General features: G+C 35.4%; 4 protein-coding genes across 4 annotated transcripts in view; 3 read left to right on the top strand and 1 right to left on the bottom strand.

Annotated features, from left to right (window-relative positions):
• Positions 1 to 220, top strand: part of LOC132188133 (putative receptor-like protein kinase At3g47110) — a 2,940-nt gene extending 2,720 nt beyond the window's left edge. Inside the window, exon 2 of the mRNA XM_059602536.1 lies at positions 207 to 220. Within this exon, the coding sequence (XP_059458519.1) occupies positions 207 to 220 (14 nt within the window). The remainder of the gene's footprint in view (positions 1 to 206) is intronic.
• A 700-nt stretch (positions 221 to 920) lies between these two features.
• Positions 921 to 2,014, bottom strand: LOC132188716 (clathrin light chain 2-like). The gene is made up of 2 exons (XM_059603245.1): positions 1,563 to 2,014; positions 921 to 1,119 (listed from the first exon to the last, which is right to left on the bottom strand). Exons 1-2 carry the CDS (start codon positions 1,958 to 1,960, stop codon positions 936 to 938), a joined length of 582 nt encoding a protein of 193 aa, XP_059459228.1. The 5' UTR covers positions 1,961 to 2,014; the 3' UTR covers positions 921 to 935.
• Positions 2,015 to 3,632: 1,618 nt separating this feature from the next.
• LOC132188132 (probable LRR receptor-like serine/threonine-protein kinase At3g47570) lies at positions 3,633 to 8,197 on the top strand. The gene is made up of 3 exons (XM_059602535.1): positions 3,633 to 6,330; positions 7,317 to 7,767; positions 8,104 to 8,197. Exons 1-3 carry the CDS (start codon positions 3,633 to 3,635, stop codon positions 8,195 to 8,197), a joined length of 3,243 nt encoding a protein of 1,080 aa, XP_059458518.1.
• A 4,235-nt stretch (positions 8,198 to 12,432) lies between these two features.
• Positions 12,433 to 17,333, top strand: LOC132188131 (putative receptor-like protein kinase At3g47110). The gene is made up of 4 exons (XM_059602534.1): positions 12,433 to 12,968; positions 13,182 to 13,370; positions 14,452 to 15,104; positions 16,879 to 17,333. Exons 1-4 carry the CDS (start codon positions 12,433 to 12,435, stop codon positions 17,331 to 17,333), a joined length of 1,833 nt encoding a protein of 610 aa, XP_059458517.1.
• The last annotated feature ends 3,777 nt before the right edge of the window (positions 17,334 to 21,110 follow it).

Genomic DNA, 21,110 nt, shown 5'->3' with positions numbered 1-21,110 from the left:
GGGATATGTTTGCTAAAGTTTCCAAAAAAGTCTTTTCTCTTTTCAAACACAAAAACACACTTTTCAACCACAAGGACAGGGCAGAGGCATTTGGTTTTTTCATGTTGTCAAAATGCAAAACACTTTTAAAAAAAATTGTTAGAAAACTTCCCACACCATCTTATAGGAATATTTTGAGAGAACATGTGTTTATTTTTCATGTGTAGAGGCTGACTTCTAATTACAAAATAATAATTTTAAGAAATAAAGGTGGCTACATAGCCACTCCCAATGGAGGAGAGAGTGTAGCTGCTTGGCCACACCCACACCAATAGGACACAACTAGCTGCTTGACCACCCCTTCTTGTATATATATATATATATATATATATATATATATATTTCTCTCAAAATAGCATGTTTAATGTTTTTTTACTTTGAAAACACAAGACACTTTTCAAAAAGTTTACCATACAATTTAATTAAGTAAATACGATGGATAAAGTTATTTGTTACTTGAAAATAACAGTTAAACCATGACCAATTATATTTGATACCAACAATAGAGTAGGTATCATATTAACAAACTCCACAACAGCCTACTTCATATTATTTGTTACTTGAAAATACCAGTACGTGCATTTTTCCTGGTGTTATACATTTAACAAGAAACCCACATTTTTCAAATCAAAGCAGAATCAACATTTATCTCTTTTGAGAGTCCATAAGCTCCCATATCTTGTTTTCACTCGTGTGGAAGTAAATAGCAAATGTGACCCTTATAACTATATTTTCAAGTTTCTACACTCTTCCAATACCAAATTTCAACAATTACATAGCCAACACATTATGTTTGCAGCATGTCATCATATACATTGATTTTAATCTTGTAATTCAAGAACAAAACAAAGCAAACAATAGACAGCTATAGATCCAAATATTAATCAAGAAAGTAACTAAGTAGGATATTGCAAATAGCGACAAACCTTTTCCTTCTCCCTGTTAGTGGCTATGTTGTTCTCACAGGTGATCTTCCTCCTCCTGTAGAAATCAACTTTGTATTCATCTGCTTCATCGATTATCTGGTTCAACAACTCCTTCTCAATCTTCTCCTTCTCTGCCAGCTGGATCGCATTCTGTCTGTGGTGCATCACAAATCCAACACGAAAAATGAACCATACAACTACACAAGATTCCATCAAATTCACTAAGCAAACAGAACGTTGTAAGAAAGACGAAAAAATAAAGCTCTTAATCCATAGATGATAATCAATTTCCATAAATTTTCAGTGAAATATTTGATTTTACTTATTTCTCTGTTTGGCTGCCGCGAGAATCTTAGGAAGATAGCTAAAAAGATCATTGTCTCAAAATTTCAATCATAATCCAAATTGAACCTAAAAAAGCATTCAGTTGAGTTAAGTGACTGAATCATGATTGATGGAAACGCAAACCAGGACAATTTCCCTTCATTTCTCGGCAACGAAACGGACCACAACTCTAACGTAATAAGTTCGAAGGAATACGGATACACAGTAAAATTTCCAAATATCAGACAAGTAAAGTGAAAACCAAAACCCTACCTCCTCCATTCTCTGAGAGCGAAGCCCTCTTCAGGCTCCATCTGGGCCGGAGGAGGCAAAACCGGACCGTCCGATCCACTAAACCCTCCATCGAAGCCCTCGCCGTTCGCTCCGGCGTAGATCTCCGGCTCTGGCTGCGACACGAACTCGTCATCTCCAGCAGAGAAAGAGTAATTGTTGTTGTTGTTATTGTTATCATGGAAGATCGGCGAGTCGGTGGCCGAGTCCTTGACTGAGTCGGAGTCGGCGAAGTGAGTGGCAGTGAACGAGTCGAATCGCTGGGAGGGAAGGCGCGGGTCGTAGCCTATGTAGCCGTCGTCGTCGAACGGACGAGTCGACGCGGCCGTGGGTACCGAGTCGCCGCCGGGTTGAGTGAATGAGTCGTCGAACGATGACATGGCTGGCTCGTTGGTTATGTACGGACACGTGAAAGGCCTCTCTCTTTTATCAAAACGAAATGTTAAACGACTTATTAGTCGGAGATAGAGCCTCGAGCTTCCGTGTCTTTGTGGGCCTAACAAACGAAATCTTTAGTGGCCCATTAAAAACGGATTCTTTAGTAAGCCTTGTCCAGTGGGTGAACTAGGCTCAATTACTTTATTTTCTTTTAGTTCGGCAAGGCTCCTCTCTACCACCGGTCCACCAACTATTTGCAAAATCAAATCACTACAAAACAATTAATTAAGAAAAATATAACAAATATCAATAAATAAGTTATACATCAGTTTAAATAAGTTATGGATCCTCTTACTATTTTAACTATTAAAAATATAATTATTTTTTTAATTCATTTCTTTGATTCTTTCACTTCGCTCTCTCACTCTCGCTCACGACGCTGAGAGACACTGTATTGTTATTGCTAGAGGCAGACACCTCAAAAGTCTTCCACTTGGGTTGTCTCAAATTCCCAAAATCCAAGCTTGTTGAAATTGAAAACACGTATCACAAATCCACTCTCAAGCGTGGGATTCCCAGCTTGAGAGTATAATTGCAACTAGCCTAATTGCCACATTAATGGTTTTCAATAACTACTTAATTAGATCCATTAATGCGCGCGTATGAAACGGCCACTTTGCCAAAGACTTTGAGTCATGCTAGTGAAGTCTTTTCAGTCTTCTGCCAAAAGACTTGTAACAATTCCTTTTGGCCCACTTCTCACGCGTTCAAGATATTTCATATCAGCGGGTCAAGGACTCAATCACTTGTGCCATGAAAATTCTTCAACACCCTCAACTCTTAAGTGAGCCCTACCAATAGCACACATAATACTATGTATCTTGCTCCTCCGCTATTGCTTGTGGTGTAGTATTTATTAGATGATTAATTTTTTTTTTTTTTAATTTGTTTTTATAATTTAAGTTTTTGAAATAATTGATAATTTAATATATTATCATAACCAAATATCTTGAATTTGAATCAAAGATCTTGAATTTGAACACTAACTCTATCAATTCACCTTCCCATTTTAATTAAACATGCCCATTGATGCGGAGTTTGAGCTTTGAGCTTACACCTAAGAGGAATAACAAGACCACAAAGAGGCTGATTAGTTAGTCCAAACTATATTTTATAAGATCAGCAACGAGGAATAATTTTCCATAGAGAAAGAAACAACGAAGATAGGCAATAGAAGGAAACTGGCCAGCCACATATCCATAGATCTTTTATTAGCTTAGCGATCATTTTCGATGGATATTTTTTTCATAGAGAAACAATAAGACATATCCATAGATCGTAAGGGTGTAAAGACATAAGACAATAAGACATCACTTGCTGTCTTTTAAGATTTTTCTTCCGAAAACAACCAAGACACTAATTGCAGAAACAAACCTTTTAGGGTCGTTCGGCCAAAGACCTTCTAGTCATGGTAGGGAAGTATTTTTCAGTGTTCTGTTAAAAGACTTGGCCCACTTGTCACGCGTTCAAGATATCAGTATCAGTGTGTCAAGGACTCGAGAACTTGTGTTTTGAAAATTATAAATTCATACACCCTTAAGTGAGTCCTACAAAGATCTTGCTCTACCTCGCACAATATCTCACAAATACTCTGCTTCCTTTCTCTCCATTCCAATGAAGCTTCATGATGCCCACAAATTACTTGCACTATGCACTACATACCTTGGTGTCATTCTTCTCCTTTCTATAAGCTTACTATGCTGGAGACCTGCTACTGCTGCCGCTCCAACCAACGAGACAGATCGTTTGGGTGTGCTCAAATTCAAAGAAATGATACCCAGTGACCCATTTAACATCTTCGCCTCTTGGAATGATTCTATCCACTTCTGCAACTGGCAGGGAGTTACATGCGGCCACAAGCATCAAAGAGTTACAGCCTTGGACCTAACTGGCTATAACTTAGGTGGATCCATATCACCTTACATTGGCAACCTCAGCTTTCTTAGGTTCGTCAACCTCTCATACAACTTCTTACACGGAGAAATTCCACAACAAGTTACTCATTTGCTCCGGCTACAACATCTCAATCTTAGCATTAACTTGTTAACGGGGAAAATTCCAAGCAACTTCACCAACTGTCCTCAACTCAGAGTCCTAGACTTCCAAAGTAATAAACTTACTGGGAATATTCCTGTTGAACTCGGCTCTTTAAAGAGGCTTGTGTACTGGCTTGACGTTTCCTCAAATCATTTGACGGGAGGCATCCCACCTTCTCTAGGAAATGTTTCTTCACTCCAAGTACTTGACTTTTCGCTTAATTATTTCGTGGGAAATATTCCAAATGAAATAGGTCATTTGCAAAGGTTAGTTTACTTTGCAGTTGTGGAAAGTAATATGTTTGGTACGTTCCCTTATTCCCTTTACAATATATCGTCTTTGAGGACCATTACCGTCGGAGCTAACCGACTTAATGGCACTCTTCCAGCCAACATAAGCCTCACTCTCCCTAATCTCCAATTTTTGTCCATCACTAGTAATCAATTCTCTGGTCCAATCCCAGTTTCACTATCCAATGTTTCCCCGCTTGAATATCTTGATCTCTCCATAAACAATTTTGTGGGACAAGTTCCAACTGATCTAGGCAACCTGCTAAATCTCTCTGTTTTAGGTGTTGGTGGAAATAATCTTGGAAGTAATTCAGTCAAGGACATGGATTTTTTAACATCTTTGGAAAACTGTACCAAACTTGAAAGCCTAGGTTTTTTTGATAATAATTTCGAAGGTAGTTTACCTGATTCTATAGGAAATTTGTCGGAGCAACTCAGTGCTTTATATATTTATGGCAATCAAATATCTGGAATTATTCCTGTAGCATTAGAGAATCTCATCAACTTAAGAATCCTCGGCATGGAGGAAAATCTGTTCACAGGCACCATTCCCACTTATTTTGGGAAGTTTCAAAAGCTGCAAGGATTGGATTTGCAAAGAAACAGATTGTCGGGGCAGATACCATCCTCTCTAGGCAACCTCACTGAATTGGTAGATCTTTACTTAAATCAAAACAAATTGGAAGGAAGCATTCCATCAAGTTTTGGAAACTGCAAAAGTTTGCAGTTCTTAAATATTTCCCAAAATAACCTTAGTGGAGCCATACCACAAACAAGTCTTTCTTCGCAATTACTTGGAATCGACTTATCACATAACTCCTTCACGGGCATCCTACCCATGGAAGTAGGCAATTTGAAAAATATTGTGGTTTTGGATGTATCTGAAAACAATTTGTTTGGTGAGATTCCTACAACCATTGGAGATTGCTTGAGTTTGCAAAACCTTTACTTGCAGGGTAATTCATTTGAAGGAAACTTGCCTCCATTTATGGCTTCCTTGAAAGACCTTCACCATGCAGATCTTTCACGAAACAATTTTTCGGGAATAATTCCTAAAGATCTACAGAAAGTTTCTGTTCTACTGTATTTGAATCTTTCCTTTAATAATTTGGTGGGCGAGGTACCAACAAAGGGAGTCTTCCGAAATGCTAGTGCAATATCAGTGATAGGAAATAAAAATCTTTGTGGAGGTATCCCAGAACTAAAACTACAAGCATGCTATGTCGAAGTTATGAAGCAAAGAAAATCCCATGTATTCCAATTAACCGCCATAATTGTTAGTGGGGTTTTATGTTTTATTCTATTTTCATCATTTGTTGTCCTTTATAGGAGGAGAAAATCAAAAAAAGAATCATCTTCTACACTCCCGAAAACCAACTTTCTTTCAAATGTTTCATACAAGGAGCTCTATCAAACTACTGACGGATTTTCTCCTAGCAATTTAATTGGATCTGGTAGTTTTGGTTTCGTATATAAAGGAATTCTTGCTCAGGAAAAAATGATGGTTGCTGTGAAAGTATTGAACCTTCAACAAAAAGGAGCTTCCAAGAGTTTCATGACGGAATGCAATACGTTAAGAAATATACGGCATCGAAACCTCGTGAAGATCTTAACTTGTTGCTCAAGCGTGGACTATAATGGCAATGAATTCAAAGCACTAATTTATGAATTCATGGCAAATGGAAACTTAGACAAGTGGCTGCACCATGATAGAGACAATGAAAGTGCACCAAGATATTTGAACCTCCTTCAAAGACTAAATGTTGCGATTGATGTAGCTTCTTCATTACATTATCTTCATGATCATTGTGAAACACCAATCATTCATTGTGATTTGAAGCCAAGCAATGTTCTTCTTGATGATGACATGATTGCTAAAGTAAGTGATTTTGGTTTGGCAAGGATCCTCTCTACAGCAAATGATGATTCTCAAAATCAAACTAGCACAGTTGGAATAAAGGGTACTATTGGCTACGCTGCTCCAGGTACATAACTACTTCAATCTTAAATAATTTAAATCATGATTTTGTTAAAGTTGAAAAGTATTATTAACCGTCTTTTACTATGCTCAAAAAATTCATTTTAGCCTTGTCGATATTATTTCCTTAAGGCTCTCCATATTTATTATGATAACATGTCCATTAGATATATCGAATTTATATGTCGGCTAACAAGAAGGAGAACATGTAAACCCTGTCATGAAAATGGTGAGAACTTTTTTCAAAATAAAACTGGTCTTCTGTATACATTGCTTGAAAATATTGGTCACATATAGTATTTAGGCTTTGATAGAGGTTAATAGGGCGTGCATGTAAAAGAAAAGACATGGCATAGCTTTCGTTGGACTAGACAGTCTGTGGATTATTTTAATTGAAGTATGTGATAAATTAGGGGTACAAGGTTTACACTTAAAACTTTGCTTTGATATTATTTTAAAGGGGAAAATCCACACACCCTCATCAAATTACCACCTAATTGACAATGTCTCCCCCAAACTTTTAATTGTGACATTATCCTCCAAGCTTGGAAAAAGACAATATGTAGGCTATTTTAATTGAAAGAAGGGATACATTACATATAACTTAAAACTTTACTCTGATAGCATGTTAAATCTTTACTTATCCCAAAAAGTTAAAGTGATAAGAAATTGTAAATTTAATTATTTAAATTATTACGTTAACGTACTCCTTAACTTGTCCAACAAATAAGGGAAAACTAAGGAAAGATAATGATTAGTTGATCGATCTGATTGCAATGCTAGCCTATTTTATTATTCAATTTTCCAAAATCTTTCACAAGTTCTAATTTTAAAATATATATATATATATATATATATATATATATATATATATATAAGACTAATTATGTGTAACTTTTAAATATTAAATCCCATACCTTTTAAATTTTGTATTAAACAAGTATTAGAAATCATTATCATGTTAATTGTGCATATGAAATATATGAATTGCAGAGTACGGAATGGGCAGTGAGGCATCAGCACAAGGAGATGTCTATAGCTATGGAATATTTGTGTTGGAGATGTTCACGGGAAAAAGACCCACTGAGACAATGTTTAAAGATGGTTTTAACCTTCATAACTATGTTAATATGGCATTGCCAGAAAAACTTGTGCAAATTGTAGACCCAAATCTCCTAAAAAGAGAAGTAAATGAATCAGCAATGGCAATAGAAGAAGATGGCTACAACTACATCGAACACAAGGATATTGAGGCAATAGATGAAAGAGTCCTTAATCAAAATCTAAGCCAGATGAATTCTAATGTGCAAAAGTGCTTGCTTTCAATTTTCAAGATTAGCATTGCTTGCTCATTAGAATCACCAAAAGAAAGAATGAATATGAAGGATGTCACAAGGGAACTACGTCGGATCAAAAATGCTTTTCTAGTGGTTGGGAACCATGGGTAAGGACCAAGAAAGGTAAGGTACTACAAATTTGATTTAGAAGTTCCACCAATGATAAACAATCCATAGAGTGACTAAAGTCTATCTTAAGTATATTGTATTTTACCTTAAATTTCAAACCTTAAAGTTTTCGAATAATAGGTAGATGACCTGCCAGCACTTTTCAAACATTTACCTAAGGATTTCCACCTTATTTAAGTCCACAGCTAACCTTATAAGTGAATTCAATTTTTTTTTCCCTAACGCTTTTAGAGTAAAATTTGTTTTGTTTCTTGTATCATAGAATTTTCTAAATTTTTCAACATGATAAATATACTCAACTTCTACTTTTGTAGGAAAATGGAGCTTTGTGAAGAAATGATCAGATTGCAGAAAAGTCTCCTTGTTAATGACCCCATTGAGCATTGGCTTGGCTATTTGTGCGAGTAAGTATTTTGTTGCAATAAATCAAACCTACGTTTGATGAGCTACATGTTTAAGACTATATATTTTCTTACAAACATTTGTATTTAAGCATATGGTAATGCACCAAAATATATGAGAATAATGTCAGGAGGTATTATTTTCTAAGCCCAATTCTTCTTATTCTTTCTTTGTGCAACCTCAAAGGACTTCCACTTCCTGAAACGAAATATCATTCAGATCTTTTCTGGAGCAGCATGCGTGCAAATATATATGCAACATGTTCAAGTTAACCCTTAAAAATGTTCCTTGCATGATTCACAATGCTCCATTTCAGTAACCAAAGAAACTTAAGGCGCACCAATTAAGAGCCTTCCTTGTATTTGTTCTCACTATTAATATTGTCCTTAATTATTACTCTTCATGGTATTCTTATCACATTTTAATTCTTTGCTGACCAATATTTTTAGTTTCTAAAGCATCAGATAATTACTTTGAACGGTCTGACGATATTACTTATAACTAAGAATTTCAAGGATGAATTCGAAACGTTTTAAAATTTAGGTACTGAACTGAACTTTATACTATATTGTAGAGACCAGAATATATTTAATTCTAACATTGAATTACATCAACAAACGTCCTGATTTGATTCGAATAACCTCATATTAATATATATATATATCATAATTAGACCATGTGTGGTCCGGTGGTGATCCTTGAGCTTTCAAAGGCGAAAGAAAGCCTATTTACTGCCAAATATATAAATAAAAAAAGAAGCTGTTAGAGCATTCACATTGGTTTATGTATATTTTTATGCAAGAAAAATGTTAGGTGCACTTCTAGTGTTCTCTTAGTATTCTCCTAGTTCTAGGTGGAATTTAATTTTTTTTTTTAAAAATCAAAATTAAAGTGGCCCCACCACCGGTTTCTATCGAACTCTCTCTCTCCGGAATGGAAAAATCTGGCTGTCTCTCTCTCGCCGGAACGTGACAAGTCGAGAAAACGAAATCGACGCCAACACACAACGTTGAAGCAAATCTCCAAACCTCAATGGATGTTCGGTTATGCAAAATAGCTAATCAAAACCCACTTTATCTAGTTTAGCTAATAAGTTTTAAAAGTCATCATACATCCGATTATCTATTTTTTTTTTTATCTATATCATTTTAATTTTTTTTTATAAGGATTGTATTTTTTCTAAAGATGATATTTTTCAAATTTTGAAAAAAAAAAAAGAGATGTAGAGAGAGAAATAGTATGAGAAAATTTTGGAAAAAGATAAATGTAAAGAAAATTTTGAGAAAAGAGAGATGTGAATAGAGAAATAGTATATAATGAGATGGATGTGTGAACAGTGAGATGTTAATTGTTTAGAAATGCAAAAAAAGAAAAGAAAAGTATTTTGCATTTGAGATACATAATCCATTGTAGAGGGTATTTTAATGTTTTGCTTATAACAAATGACTAAGTGCCCATTTGAGAGTGCGATTTTAATAAGTACGATTTTAAAAATTGCATTTTTAAAAATTGCGTTTTTTAAATCGCTACATTTTAAAATCGCATAGACGTTTGGTAAAACATGTTAAGAATTATTTTTTTATCAATTGAGTGTTTGGATAACATTAGCATATAATTGTGGTTTCATAGCCAAATAAGTAAATATTGTTTTAAGCAAAATCGTGATTTTGGTTTAAATTCGTACTTTTTTAAATAAGCACCCTTAGTTAGCTTATAGAAATCGCAAATTTTTTCACGATTTTAAAATTTACGTTTTTAAAATCGCAATCCCAAACACTCAAAAATTGCGATTTAATTTAAAAACGTAAGTTATTTTTTTAAAAACCCACTCCCAAACAGACCCTAAGCCATTGTGAGTGGTCTTAGGGATAATATATTGATAAAGGGTATCCAAATTTAGGTATTAAAGTGAATTTTTTGTGTTCTCTGAATTTTGTCATCCCTCGGCCTATATCCTAACTGGGGAAGAAAATTTGGGATTCTCAATTAAATTTATTGTCCAAATTGCGCGCAGTTTGAGGATTTGACGCACTTCATACGCCGTTGAACTTTTGGTCATGATTGACCCGGTAGGGAGAAAGAATTTAGCGTCAAACGTGATACAATACCAAACCCAACTAAGGTTTGTCTTCTAAATTTTTTTTTTTTTTTGCCAATTTTATATTTTTCGGAAGCCTTGAAAAATTTTAAATTGGCGAAGGTTGGAACGGAGGATGACTGGGCGAGAGGCGAGATCTTCCTTTCGTTTCTAATTTCTATATATATATATCTTGAAAACCCTAGTAATGAAAGAGCAGAAAATTTGATAAATAAAATATAAAAATGGGTTGATTTGAAAAAATAAAGTTGCTTAATGATTTAATGACTGATGATCTTTTATTGATCTGCTTACAAATTTATAGAATACAAGTGATATATAAAGATAAACATGCATGCTTTCCTTAAACAACTCGTCAACTCCCTTAGTTTTCTCATGAGATAACTCTTATTAATTAACCAAATCCTAATTACATGTGATAATAATAATAGAATAAAAGTAATTCTAGGAGGCCTACTTGTGTCATACTAAGAATAATGTGGCTATTAAAATCACCATTGGGTTTGTGATTGATCATTATTGAGTTTTGATTTAAGAGTGATTTTACTAACCACATCATTTTTAGTAGGACACAAATAGGACATAAGTAGGTCATTTAGAATTACTTATAGAATAGAGTAATTCTAGGAGGCCTACTTGTGTCCTAATAAGAAAGATGTGGTTATTAAAATTACTATTGAGCTTGTGATTAATCATTATTGAGTTTTGATTCAAGTATGATTTTAATAGCCACATCATTCTTAGGGCTTGTTTGGGATTAAGTTTGAAAGGCTTAAAAGTGTTTTTAACACTCAAAAAGCCCGTTTGAAGAAAAAGGTACCCGTTTGGTAAAAAAATTAAAAGCGTTTTTAAGGATAAAAAAAACCTAAAAATGGCCAAAAAAACACTTTTGGCAAAAGCTTCATAGGTTTTTGCCCAAAAGATCTTTTTGACTTAAAAGCTCTATTTTTCAAACGCAATCCTAAACAGGGTCTTAGTAGGACACAAATAGGATAGAAGTAAGCCATTTAGAATTACTCATAGAATAGAGTAATTCTAGAAGGCCTACTTGTGTCCTACTAAGAATGGCGTTGCTATAAAAAGACTTCAGTAGGACTCTTTGGATGGGATCAGGATCCCCTCCAATTGTGAGTTATTGGAGAATCTCATTTTTTGAGATCTTAGCCATCCAAAGCATCTAAGGGTCTAAAACATCTAGGAATACAAAACTCAAAAATAAACCCAACACACCTGATTATAAATAATAAAAACATTTATTTATTTATTTGTTTTTTTTTAAATAATTGGAGGAGAAGCTACCCCATGGGGTGGCTTGTCGCTGCCGCGGGCCATCCCATGGGTGGCTGTCTGCTGGGGGTGGTTGCACGGCCACCCCATGGCCAAGGGGTGGCCTCGCGCCAACCCCAGATCTATTGGGGGTGGCTGCACGACCACCCCATGGCCAAGCGCCACCCCTTGGCCATGGGGTGGCCGCGCGCCACCCCTAGATGGGCGGCTGTGGGCGGAACCGCCCCTTGGTTTTTTTCATTTTGTTTTTAAATTAATTAATTTTTTAATTTAAATTTGGTATAAAATCCTGTGTGGTTGTGTTTGTGTTTGAGTTTTGAGATTGAAATATTTTGAACCCTTAGATTCATCTAAGGGCTGAGATTAGAGAAAATGAGATTCTCATTTTCCCCCTCAAATGGAGGGGAGCCTTATCCCTTTGGATGACTTTGACAAACAGCATTCAAGTCCTACATGATTGCACATTAATTTGTGGATGACTTTGACAAACAACATTCAAGTCCTACATGATTGCATATTTGTGGATGACTTTGACAAACAGCATTCAAGTCCTACATGATTGCACAATATTTGTAGATGACTTTGACAAACAACATTCAAGTCCTACATGATTGCATATTTGTAGATGACTTGGACAAACAGCATTCAAGTCCTACATGATCGCACAATATTTGTGGATGACTTTGACAAACAACATTCAAGTCCTTCGTATTTTAAAAGAAGAATTCAACGTACATCGTGTCTTGAAAATTGCCTATAGTAAATTCGATCACACCATAAATGCAAGTCCTTCCTGTATCTCACTCTGCCTTACACCAATATTTATTCACCAAGTTTCTGCTTTTCTTCATTTCCAATGAAGCTTCATAGCCGCAACTTATATCTTGATGTCATTCTTCTCTCTTCTATAACCCTACTATTCTTCCAACCTGCCACTTTTGCTGCTTCCACTCCAACCAATGAGACAGATCGTTTGGCTTTGCTGAAATTCAAGGAGATGATAACCAATGACCCATTTAACATCGTCACCTCTTGGAATAATTCTATCCACTTTTGCAAATGGCAGGGAATTACATGCGGCCGAAAGCATCAAAGAGTTACGACCTTGGACCTGCGTGGCTATACCTTAAGTGGATCCATATCACCTTACATTGCCAACCTCAGCTTTCTTAGGGTGCTCAACCTCTCATACAACTTCTTACACGGCGAAATTCCACAACAAGTCACTCATTTGTTCCGCCTGCAGCATCTCAATCTTAGCAGCAACTTGTTAACGGGGAAAATTCCAAGCAACTTCACCAACTGTCCTCAACTCAGAGTCCTGAACTTCAAAAGGAATAATCTTACTGGGAATATTCCTGTTGAATTCGGCTCTTTAAAGAGGCTTGTGAGGCTTGTTGTTCACACAAATCATTTGACAGGAGGCATCCCACCTTCTCTGGGAAATGTTTCTTCACTCCAAGTACTTCACTTTTCGCTTAATTATTTCGTGGGAAATATTCCAGATGAAATAGGCCATTTGCAAAGGTTAGTTTTCTTGGGAGTAGTGGAAAATGATTTGTTTGGTACGTTCCCTTATTCCCTTTACAATATATCATCTTTGAGGACCATTGCAGTCGGAGTTAACCGACTTAATGGCACTCTTCCAGCCAACATAAGCCTCACTCTCCCTAATCTCCAATATTTGTCCATCAATACTAATCAATTCTCTGGTCCAATCCCAGTTTCACTATCCAATGCCTCTCGGCTTGAATATCTTGATCTCACCCGAAACAATTTCGTGGGACAAGTTCCAACTGACCTAGGCAACCTGCTAAATCTCTCTGTTTTAAGTGTTGGTGGAAATAATCTTGGAAGTAATTCAGCCAAGGACTTGGATTTCTTAACATCTTTGAAAAACTGCACCAAACTTAAAATCCTAGGTTTTTTTAATAACAATTTTGGAGGCAGTTTACCTAATTCTATAGGAAATCTGTCGACGCAACTCAGTGTTTTACATGTCGGTGGCAATCAAATATCTGGAATTATTCCTGCAGTATTAGAGAATCTCATCAACTTAAGTCTTCTCGGCATGCATAAAAACTTGTTCACAGGACCCATTCCCACTTATTTTGGAAAGTTTCAAAGGCTGCAAGGATTGTATTTGGATGGAAACAGATTGTCGGGACACATACCATCCTCTCTAGGCAATCTTACTCAATTGGTCATACTTTCCTTATCAAAGAATAAATTGGAAGGAAGCATCCCATCAAGTTTTGAAAAATGTAAAAGTTTGCAGTTCATAGATATTTCACAAAATAACCTTAGTGGATCCGTGCCCATAGCGAGTCTTTCTTCCCAATTTCTAGGACTCAACTTATCAAGAAACTCATTAATTGGCATCCTACCTATGGAAGTAGGCAATTTGAAAAATATTTTGCAATTTGATGTCTCCGAAAACAATTTGTTTGGTGAGATTCCTACAACCATTGGAAATTGCTCGAGTTTGCAGAACCTTTACTTGCAGGGTAATTCATTTGAAGGAAACTTACCTCCATCACTGGCTTCTTTGAAAGATCTTCACCATGCAGATCTTTCACGAAACAATTTGTCCGGATTAATTCCTAAAGATCTACAAAATGTTTCTGTTCTATTATATTTGAATCTTTCTTTTAATAATTGGCGAGGTACCGGCCGATGGAGTCTTCCTAAATGCAAGCGCAATATCAGTGATAGGAAATAAAAATCTTTGTGGAGGTATCCCAGAACTGCAATTGCAAGCATGCGATGTCAAAGTTATGAGGCAAGGAAAATCCCATGCATTCAAATTGACAGCCATAGTTGTTAGTGGGATTTTATGTTTCATCCTATTTTCATCATTTCTTATTCTTTATAAGAAGAAATCAAAGAAAGAATCATCTTCTACACTCATAAAAACCAACCAACTTTCAAATGTTTCATACAAGGAGCTCTATCAAACGACTGACGGATTTTCTCATAGCAATCTAATTGGATTTGGTAGTTTTGGCTTAGTATATAAAGGAATTCTTGATCAAGGAAAAATGATGGTTGCTGTGAAAGTATTGAACCTTCAACAAAAAGGAGCTACCAACAGTTTCATGGCTGAATGCAATGCGTTAAGAAATATTCGACATCGGAATCTCATTAAGATTTTAACTTGTTGCTCCAGCATGGACTACAATGGCAATAATTTCAAAGCTCTAGTTTATGAATTCATGGAAAATGGAAACTTAGACAAGTGGTTGCACCAAGATATCAACAATGAAAATCGACCAAGACATTTGAACCTCCTTCAAAGACTAAATATTGTGATTGATGTAGCTTCTGCACTACATTATCTTCATGATCACTGTGAAGCACCAATCATTCATTGTGATGTAAAGCCAAGCAATGTTCTTCTTGACAGTGACATGATTGCTAAAGTAAGTGATTTTGGTTTGACGAGTATCCTCTCAACAACAAACGATGTTTCTCAAAATCAAACTAGCACAGTGGGAATAAAGGGTACTATTGGCTATGCTGCTCCAGGTACATAACTAATTACATCTTATATCCTCTACATCATGATTTTGATCAACTTGAAAAGTTTCACTACCTGTCTTTCTACTATGCTTTACATATTCATTTTAGCCTTGTCGATTTTATTTCCTTCAGTCTCTCCATGCTTAATTATTTTGAAGCATTTTTCATACGAGAACTAGTCTTTTGTATATATTGCTCAGGAATATTGGGCACATATTTTTTTTGACTTGTCTATACAAGAGGGGGGGAGAGATTGTTCAAACTAGCGACCTCCGCTTTATGAAGCGTAGTCCCCAGCCAATTGAGCTACCCCTTAGAGACATGAAATATTGGGCACATATGAGATTTAGGCTTTGATAGAGAAGGGCTTCCATACATAGAAGGATTTGACAACTATTATTAAACAAGTCTCGAATCATTCATGAATATGCGAAAATAATTGCATTTCTCTTTTTCCCCTCCCCTGTTTTCCCATATTTGCTCAGAAAAAAAAAAAAAAAAAATTGCATTTCTCTTTCATTAAATAAGAATACATTGATATTAGAATCTAAAGCTCAAGGAGGGAAAAATCAAACCAAACAAAATAAATAAAGTAACAATGAAATTTAATGTTGGTCAAATGGAGACAAACAGCAAGAAGCAAGAATAATTCAGACCCAATAATCCCAAGATTTCAGGTGAAGCTATTGTAATAGTAAACGTTTAAGGACATAGGCCGGATACACTAAAAATTGAAATCCTGAGTGGCTGAAAAAAAGAACATACAAATAAACATGCCATAGATGTTCTTTAACAGATTCTTAAATAGCTGATTCATTATCTTTTATTTTTTTGTGTTTTTAAAATTACTTCATTGTGTTGTGATTCACTAAAAGTTCTGGTCAGGGGCAACTACTCTCCGTGGCCAGACATGAAGCCATGCCCCTTTTTTTCTTTTTTCTTTTTTTGTTGAAAAAATGCACTTTACCCTGTTTAAAAAGTGACACTTTACTCCCCCAAAGTATCTAACATTGACATTTGACTCCATGAAGTACACTTTACCCACTAAAGTATTTTGAGTTGGTACTTTACCTCCCGAAGTAACTAAGTTTTGGGGGGTAAAGTGTTAACTCAAGGAGGGTAAAGTGTCAATTCAAAATACTTCAAGAGGTAAAGTGTACTTCATGGGGTCAAATGTCAATGTCAGATACTTTGGGGGGAGGGGGGTAAAGTGTCACTTTAAATATTGGGGTTAAAAGTGCAAATGAGTGGATAATTCAGAGAGTAAAGTGTATTCCCCTCCCCCCGCCCTTTTTTTTTTTTTTTTTGAGAAATGCTAGAATTTAATAAAAACTCCACATTTTGCTCATAAAAGTCTAAGTGGCAAAATGCCACATCATATTTTTAGTGGGGAGAAAAGACAAAATAAAAAGAAGATGATGTGACATCTTGCCACATGAACTTTTATGAGCAAAATATAAATTTTTTATTAGATTCTAGCATATCTCTTTTTTATTTTTTTATTTTTTTAAGCCATGCCTGGTTGGTATACCTTTATCTATTGCTTAATTGGTCCAACAAATAAAGAAAAAAAAAACTTAAGGAAGGACAATAATTACTTGATCAGATCCTGATATTGGCCTCTTTTATTATCCAATTTCCCAAAAAATTTCACAAGTTCTGATTGTAAAACAAAAACTATTTTTCGCATTATTTTGTAGAACTAAATAAAAAAAAATGTAACTTTTAAATATTAAATCCTAACTTTTCACATTGTGCATTTGAAATGTATGAGTTGCAGAGTACGGAATGGGTGCTAAGGCATCAACACAAGGAGATGTTTACAGCTATGGGATACTCATGTTGGAGATATTTACGGGAAAGAGACCTACTAACAAAATGTTCAAAGATGGTTTCAACCTTCATAACTTTGTTAATATAGCATTGCCAGAAAAGCTTTTGCAAATTGTGGACCCCAATCTTCTCAAAAGAGAAATACATGAATTAGCACTGGCGACAGAAGAAGTTGGGTACAACTACAATGATCACAATGATATTGAGGCATTAGAAGAAAGAGTCCATATTGAAAGCCTAAGCCAAGTGAATTCCAATGTGCAAAAATGCCTACTTTCAGTTTTTCAAATTGGCCTTGCTTGTTCATTAAAATCGCCCAAAGAAAGAATGAATATGGGGGATGTCACGAAGGAACTACATCGAATCAAAAATACTTTTCTACATGTTGGGAGCCATGGATGAGGACCAAGTTATAAGGTAAGGTACTGTAATTTTTAATTTCGAAGTTCAACCAAATAAAATAATACCCAATAATTTATAGAGTGACTAAAGTCTATCAAAAGTACTATTATATTTTGGCCTTAAATTTGAAAACTTACAGTTTCCTAATATTTCTTTCAAATCACAAGCAAAAGACCTTTAGACGGCCTGCCAGTACAAGTAGACTTTCTGGTGATGATTGTACGTATTAGGATCAAAGCATTCACCAAAGGTTTTCCACCTTATTTAAATTCACACGTAGCCTTATAAGTGAATTCGGTTTATTTTCCTAATGTTTTCATAGCAAAAGTTATTTTGTTTCTTGTATCATGTTCCAGCATAGCAAATATAATCAACTTATACTTTTGTAGGAAAATTGAGCTTTGTGAAGAAATCAGATTGCAGAAAAGTCTCTTCTATAATGCCCCTGATAAGCATTGGCTTGGCTGTTTGGCTCGTATGTATTTTGTTGGAATAAATCAAATGGACTTTTGATCTACATGTTTAAGCATATATATATATTCTAACACACCAAAATATATGAGAATAATGTGAGGAGCCATAAGTTTTTTCAAATTTTAAAATTGCTAATTGCACTGCCCTAGGCGATTATCAGTTTTTTTTAACTGCCTTCAAAAGCGGTTAGGCAGTTAGCGGTTAATAACTTCCCGCTATTTTAGCCCTACGAAATACCATTCGAATCTTTTCTCGAGCAACACTCATCTTAACAGCTTCGTAACATGCGAATGCATATACGGTTATTTACAATATATGCAGCCACATTCGCAAAATGAGAATATTTATTTTAGATATTTGCATCCGCATGGTTATTATGGTCGTTAAATATGGTTATTATCCGTTATCCACATATTAGGTAATGGACTTTTTATGACTACTTAATCTTTTTTGACATTCTTTGGGTCTCTATTAGAGCATATTTTAAACAATTTTGAAAATAATCTGAGCTGCTTTTTAGCATTTTCATGTTTTGGGCTTGTTTCAATTTTTTTAAGTCATAATATTTTGAAAATATATTGATTTTTGGTATTAAACACTAAAATGACCTCGTTTTGATAAATTTATTAAATATAATTATATATGAATGATATGTAGATGTAGTTAATAACTATGTCTGTATACTTTAAAATCGCTATTCACATATGTGGACAATGGTTTTTGTTATTATTCACACTCATGTAGACCCTAATCCCAACCCTACTTTCTTGCTTTGGCTTTCTTGAATATGCATTTTCAATCTCTTATTGATGAAGCCTTGAAAAAATTGTCCATTCAAAGTATAATAATTGCATCTTTATGGATGACTTTGACAAACAGCGTCGAAGTCCAACATGCAGCTACAAAAGTCCAATAAGTAGGCCGGCAGCTTTTCTCATGACTTGAAATTTGAGCAGCCTAATTTCAAGAATCATCATCTAACTTTTTTATATTTGTAATTTATTGAAAACATTTGTGGTTAGAGCAAGTTTCAACAGAAGAATCCAATAACTTTACATGAATCTACAAAATTTGAAGTTCACACCATGAGTGACCCCCGCAATGATAAACTCAAAACTGGAACCTGACCAACAATTTACTTCACTACTTTCCATGGCCTTGAGAGGGATTGACATGGGTCTAGCGGTGGTCCTAGTTAGCTTGCTTTGGGCAGATCCCCGGTGCGGGGCGAGGCCTTTAAATTTCTATTGGCCTCAAAAGTTTTGGAGGCTGATGATTATTCTCACAAATAAAATTCATTGAGAGAAGCATTCAGCACAACAGATATTTCATCAACCAACTGATGACACTAGTGATATTAACTCCCGTTTAGCAAGTTGCAAGTGAAAGATATATTTTGTAAAATGTGTGAGAAATAATTCTTCTTTGAGTCTCTGCTGTAAATCCATAAAGCCATATTCTGCAAAAATCAAACTACAGGTCCCCCACCTCAGAATTAGAAACTGATTAGCAAAAAGAGGAATATATAATTAATAAGACCAAAAAGAGGCTGATTAGCTAGTCCCAGGTATCTATTATAAGTTCAGCAATCATTTACGAGGAATAATTTCTCATAGAGAAAGAAACAATGAACATAGATCTTTATTAAGTAAGCGATCATTTTCGAGAAATATTTTTTCATACAGAAATAAACAATAAAAATAGGCACTAAAAGGATAATTAGTAGATAATAAACGTAGTTACGTAGGGCTTGCTCGTTGCTACATAATAGATTGTCACGGTGTAAAGACATAATACATCACTTGTTCTGTTGTAAGACTTTTCTTCCGAAAACAAGACATTAATTGGAGAAACAAGCTTTCAGTGTACGTTCTGCCTGTCAGATTTTGTGACTTGTTTTCAAAAGTCTTACCGTGGGCCCACAGCAGTATGGCATCCTATACTCTTTGTCTTGTTTTTTTTCTCTCCCACCACACGTCTCTCTTTCTCTCCATCTATTGAGCTTCTTCTAGAAGCTTTGAGAAAAGGCTAGCTTTGTTTTATTTGAAGCCATTCGGTCATCAAGAAGGAGGAGAGGGCAGCAGCAACTTAAGCAAGAAAAGGAGAGAAAGAAGAAAAGAAAGAGTTGCCAAGAGAGAGGGACTTGTGTTGCAAAGAGAAGAAGGGATACACCATTTTTTTCCTTCATTTTGATCTCACTTTTGGAGTGCTTAAAGCTTAGAGAATTTTAGAGAATATTTTTCTCTTTTGTATCTAATTCTCTTTTGAGTGAAATTGGGGTGTATTGGGACTTTTGGGTTTGAGTGGTTTTGTTTGTACTACTCTTTGTACTCCACTCTTTTGTTAGTGAATTTCTCCTGGATCGTCTCCGCCAGTGGATGTAGGCTTGTTAAACCGAACCACTTAAATCTTGGCGTCTTGTGTGGTTGTGTTTATTTTTCTATTCTGCACTTTTCTACTTTGTTGGTGATCTTGGAATTTGCATTTGTCACAACAAACTGGTATCAGAGTTCGGGTATTTATTTTGCGGGATGGCTACTGCAAAATTTGAAGTAGAGAAGTTTGATGGCCAGAATAGTTTCAGCCTTTGGCGCATCAAGATGCGAGCTTTGTTACGACAACAAGGCTTGGCGAAGATTTTGGATGGCGAGGTGCCATCAACATCATCAACGGAGGAAACGAAGGAACTTGAAGAAAAAGCCCACAGTGCAATTTTGTTGTCTCTTTCAGATGGAGTTTTAAGAGAAGTTGCCGATGAAGAAACGGCCGCTGGACTTTGGAAGAAGCTGGAGAGCTTGTACATGAAGAAATCCCTCACAAACCGATTGTATTTGAAGCAACGGTTATATACCCTCAAGATGAAAGAATGTATGCCTCTTTGTGATCATCTTGATGACTTTAATAGAATTATTTTGAATCTGAAAAATATTGATATTAAAGTAGATGATGAGGATCAAGCCTTGATTTTGTTATATTCACTACTGGATGCCTTTGATAATTTTGTTAATTCAATGTTGTACGGTAGAGATACTATCTCCTTAGCTGATGTTAAATCTGCTTTAAATTCTATGGAGTTGAGGACAAGATTGAATAGTAAAGGTAGTGATAATCAGGCAGAGGGTTTATTTGTTAAGGGTCGTTCAGAAAATTCTTCTAATTTTAGAGGTAGATCCAGTGAGAGGGATTCGGGTAAAAGTAAATCAAGAGGCCGATCACAGTCCAGGTCAAAGAAGAAAGTAAAGTGTTACTATTGTAAAAGGTATGGGCATTATAAATCCGAGTGTCCGAAGTTGAAAAATAAAG

The sequence above is a fragment of the Corylus avellana genome, chromosome ca7 (assembly GCF_901000735.1).
Source record: "Corylus avellana chromosome ca7, CavTom2PMs-1.0".
Taxonomy (NCBI): Eukaryota; Viridiplantae; Streptophyta; class Magnoliopsida; order Fagales; family Betulaceae; genus Corylus; species Corylus avellana.
This window is presented reverse-complemented; position numbering and strand designations above follow the sequence as displayed.

Bases quoted from the DNA above. Each gene is read 5' to 3' on its own strand.
- LOC132188716 (XM_059603245.1), bottom strand. From the start codon at position 1,960: ATGTCATCGTTCGACGACTCATTCACTCAACCCGGCGGCGACTCGGTA. The intron at 1,120-1,562 runs GTAGGGTTTTGG...GATGCACCACAG, and splicing joins GCTCTCAGAGAATGGAGGAG to ACAGAATGCGATCCAGCTGG.
- LOC132188132 (XM_059602535.1), top strand. From the start codon at position 3,633: ATGAAGCTTCATGATGCCCACAAATTACTTGCACTATGCACTACATAC. The intron at 6,331-7,316 runs GTACATAACTAC...TATGAATTGCAG, and splicing joins TATTGGCTACGCTGCTCCAG to AGTACGGAATGGGCAGTGAG. The intron at 7,768-8,103 runs GTAAGGACCAAG...CTACTTTTGTAG, and splicing joins CTAGTGGTTGGGAACCATGG to GAAAATGGAGCTTTGTGAAG.
- LOC132188131 (XM_059602534.1), top strand. From the start codon at position 12,433: ATGAAGCTTCATAGCCGCAACTTATATCTTGATGTCATTCTTCTCTCT. The intron at 12,969-13,181 runs GCTTGTTGTTCA...ATCATCTTTGAG, and splicing joins TCTTTAAAGAGGCTTGTGAG to GACCATTGCAGTCGGAGTTA. The intron at 15,105-16,878 runs GTACATAACTAA...TATGAGTTGCAG, and splicing joins TATTGGCTATGCTGCTCCAG to AGTACGGAATGGGTGCTAAG.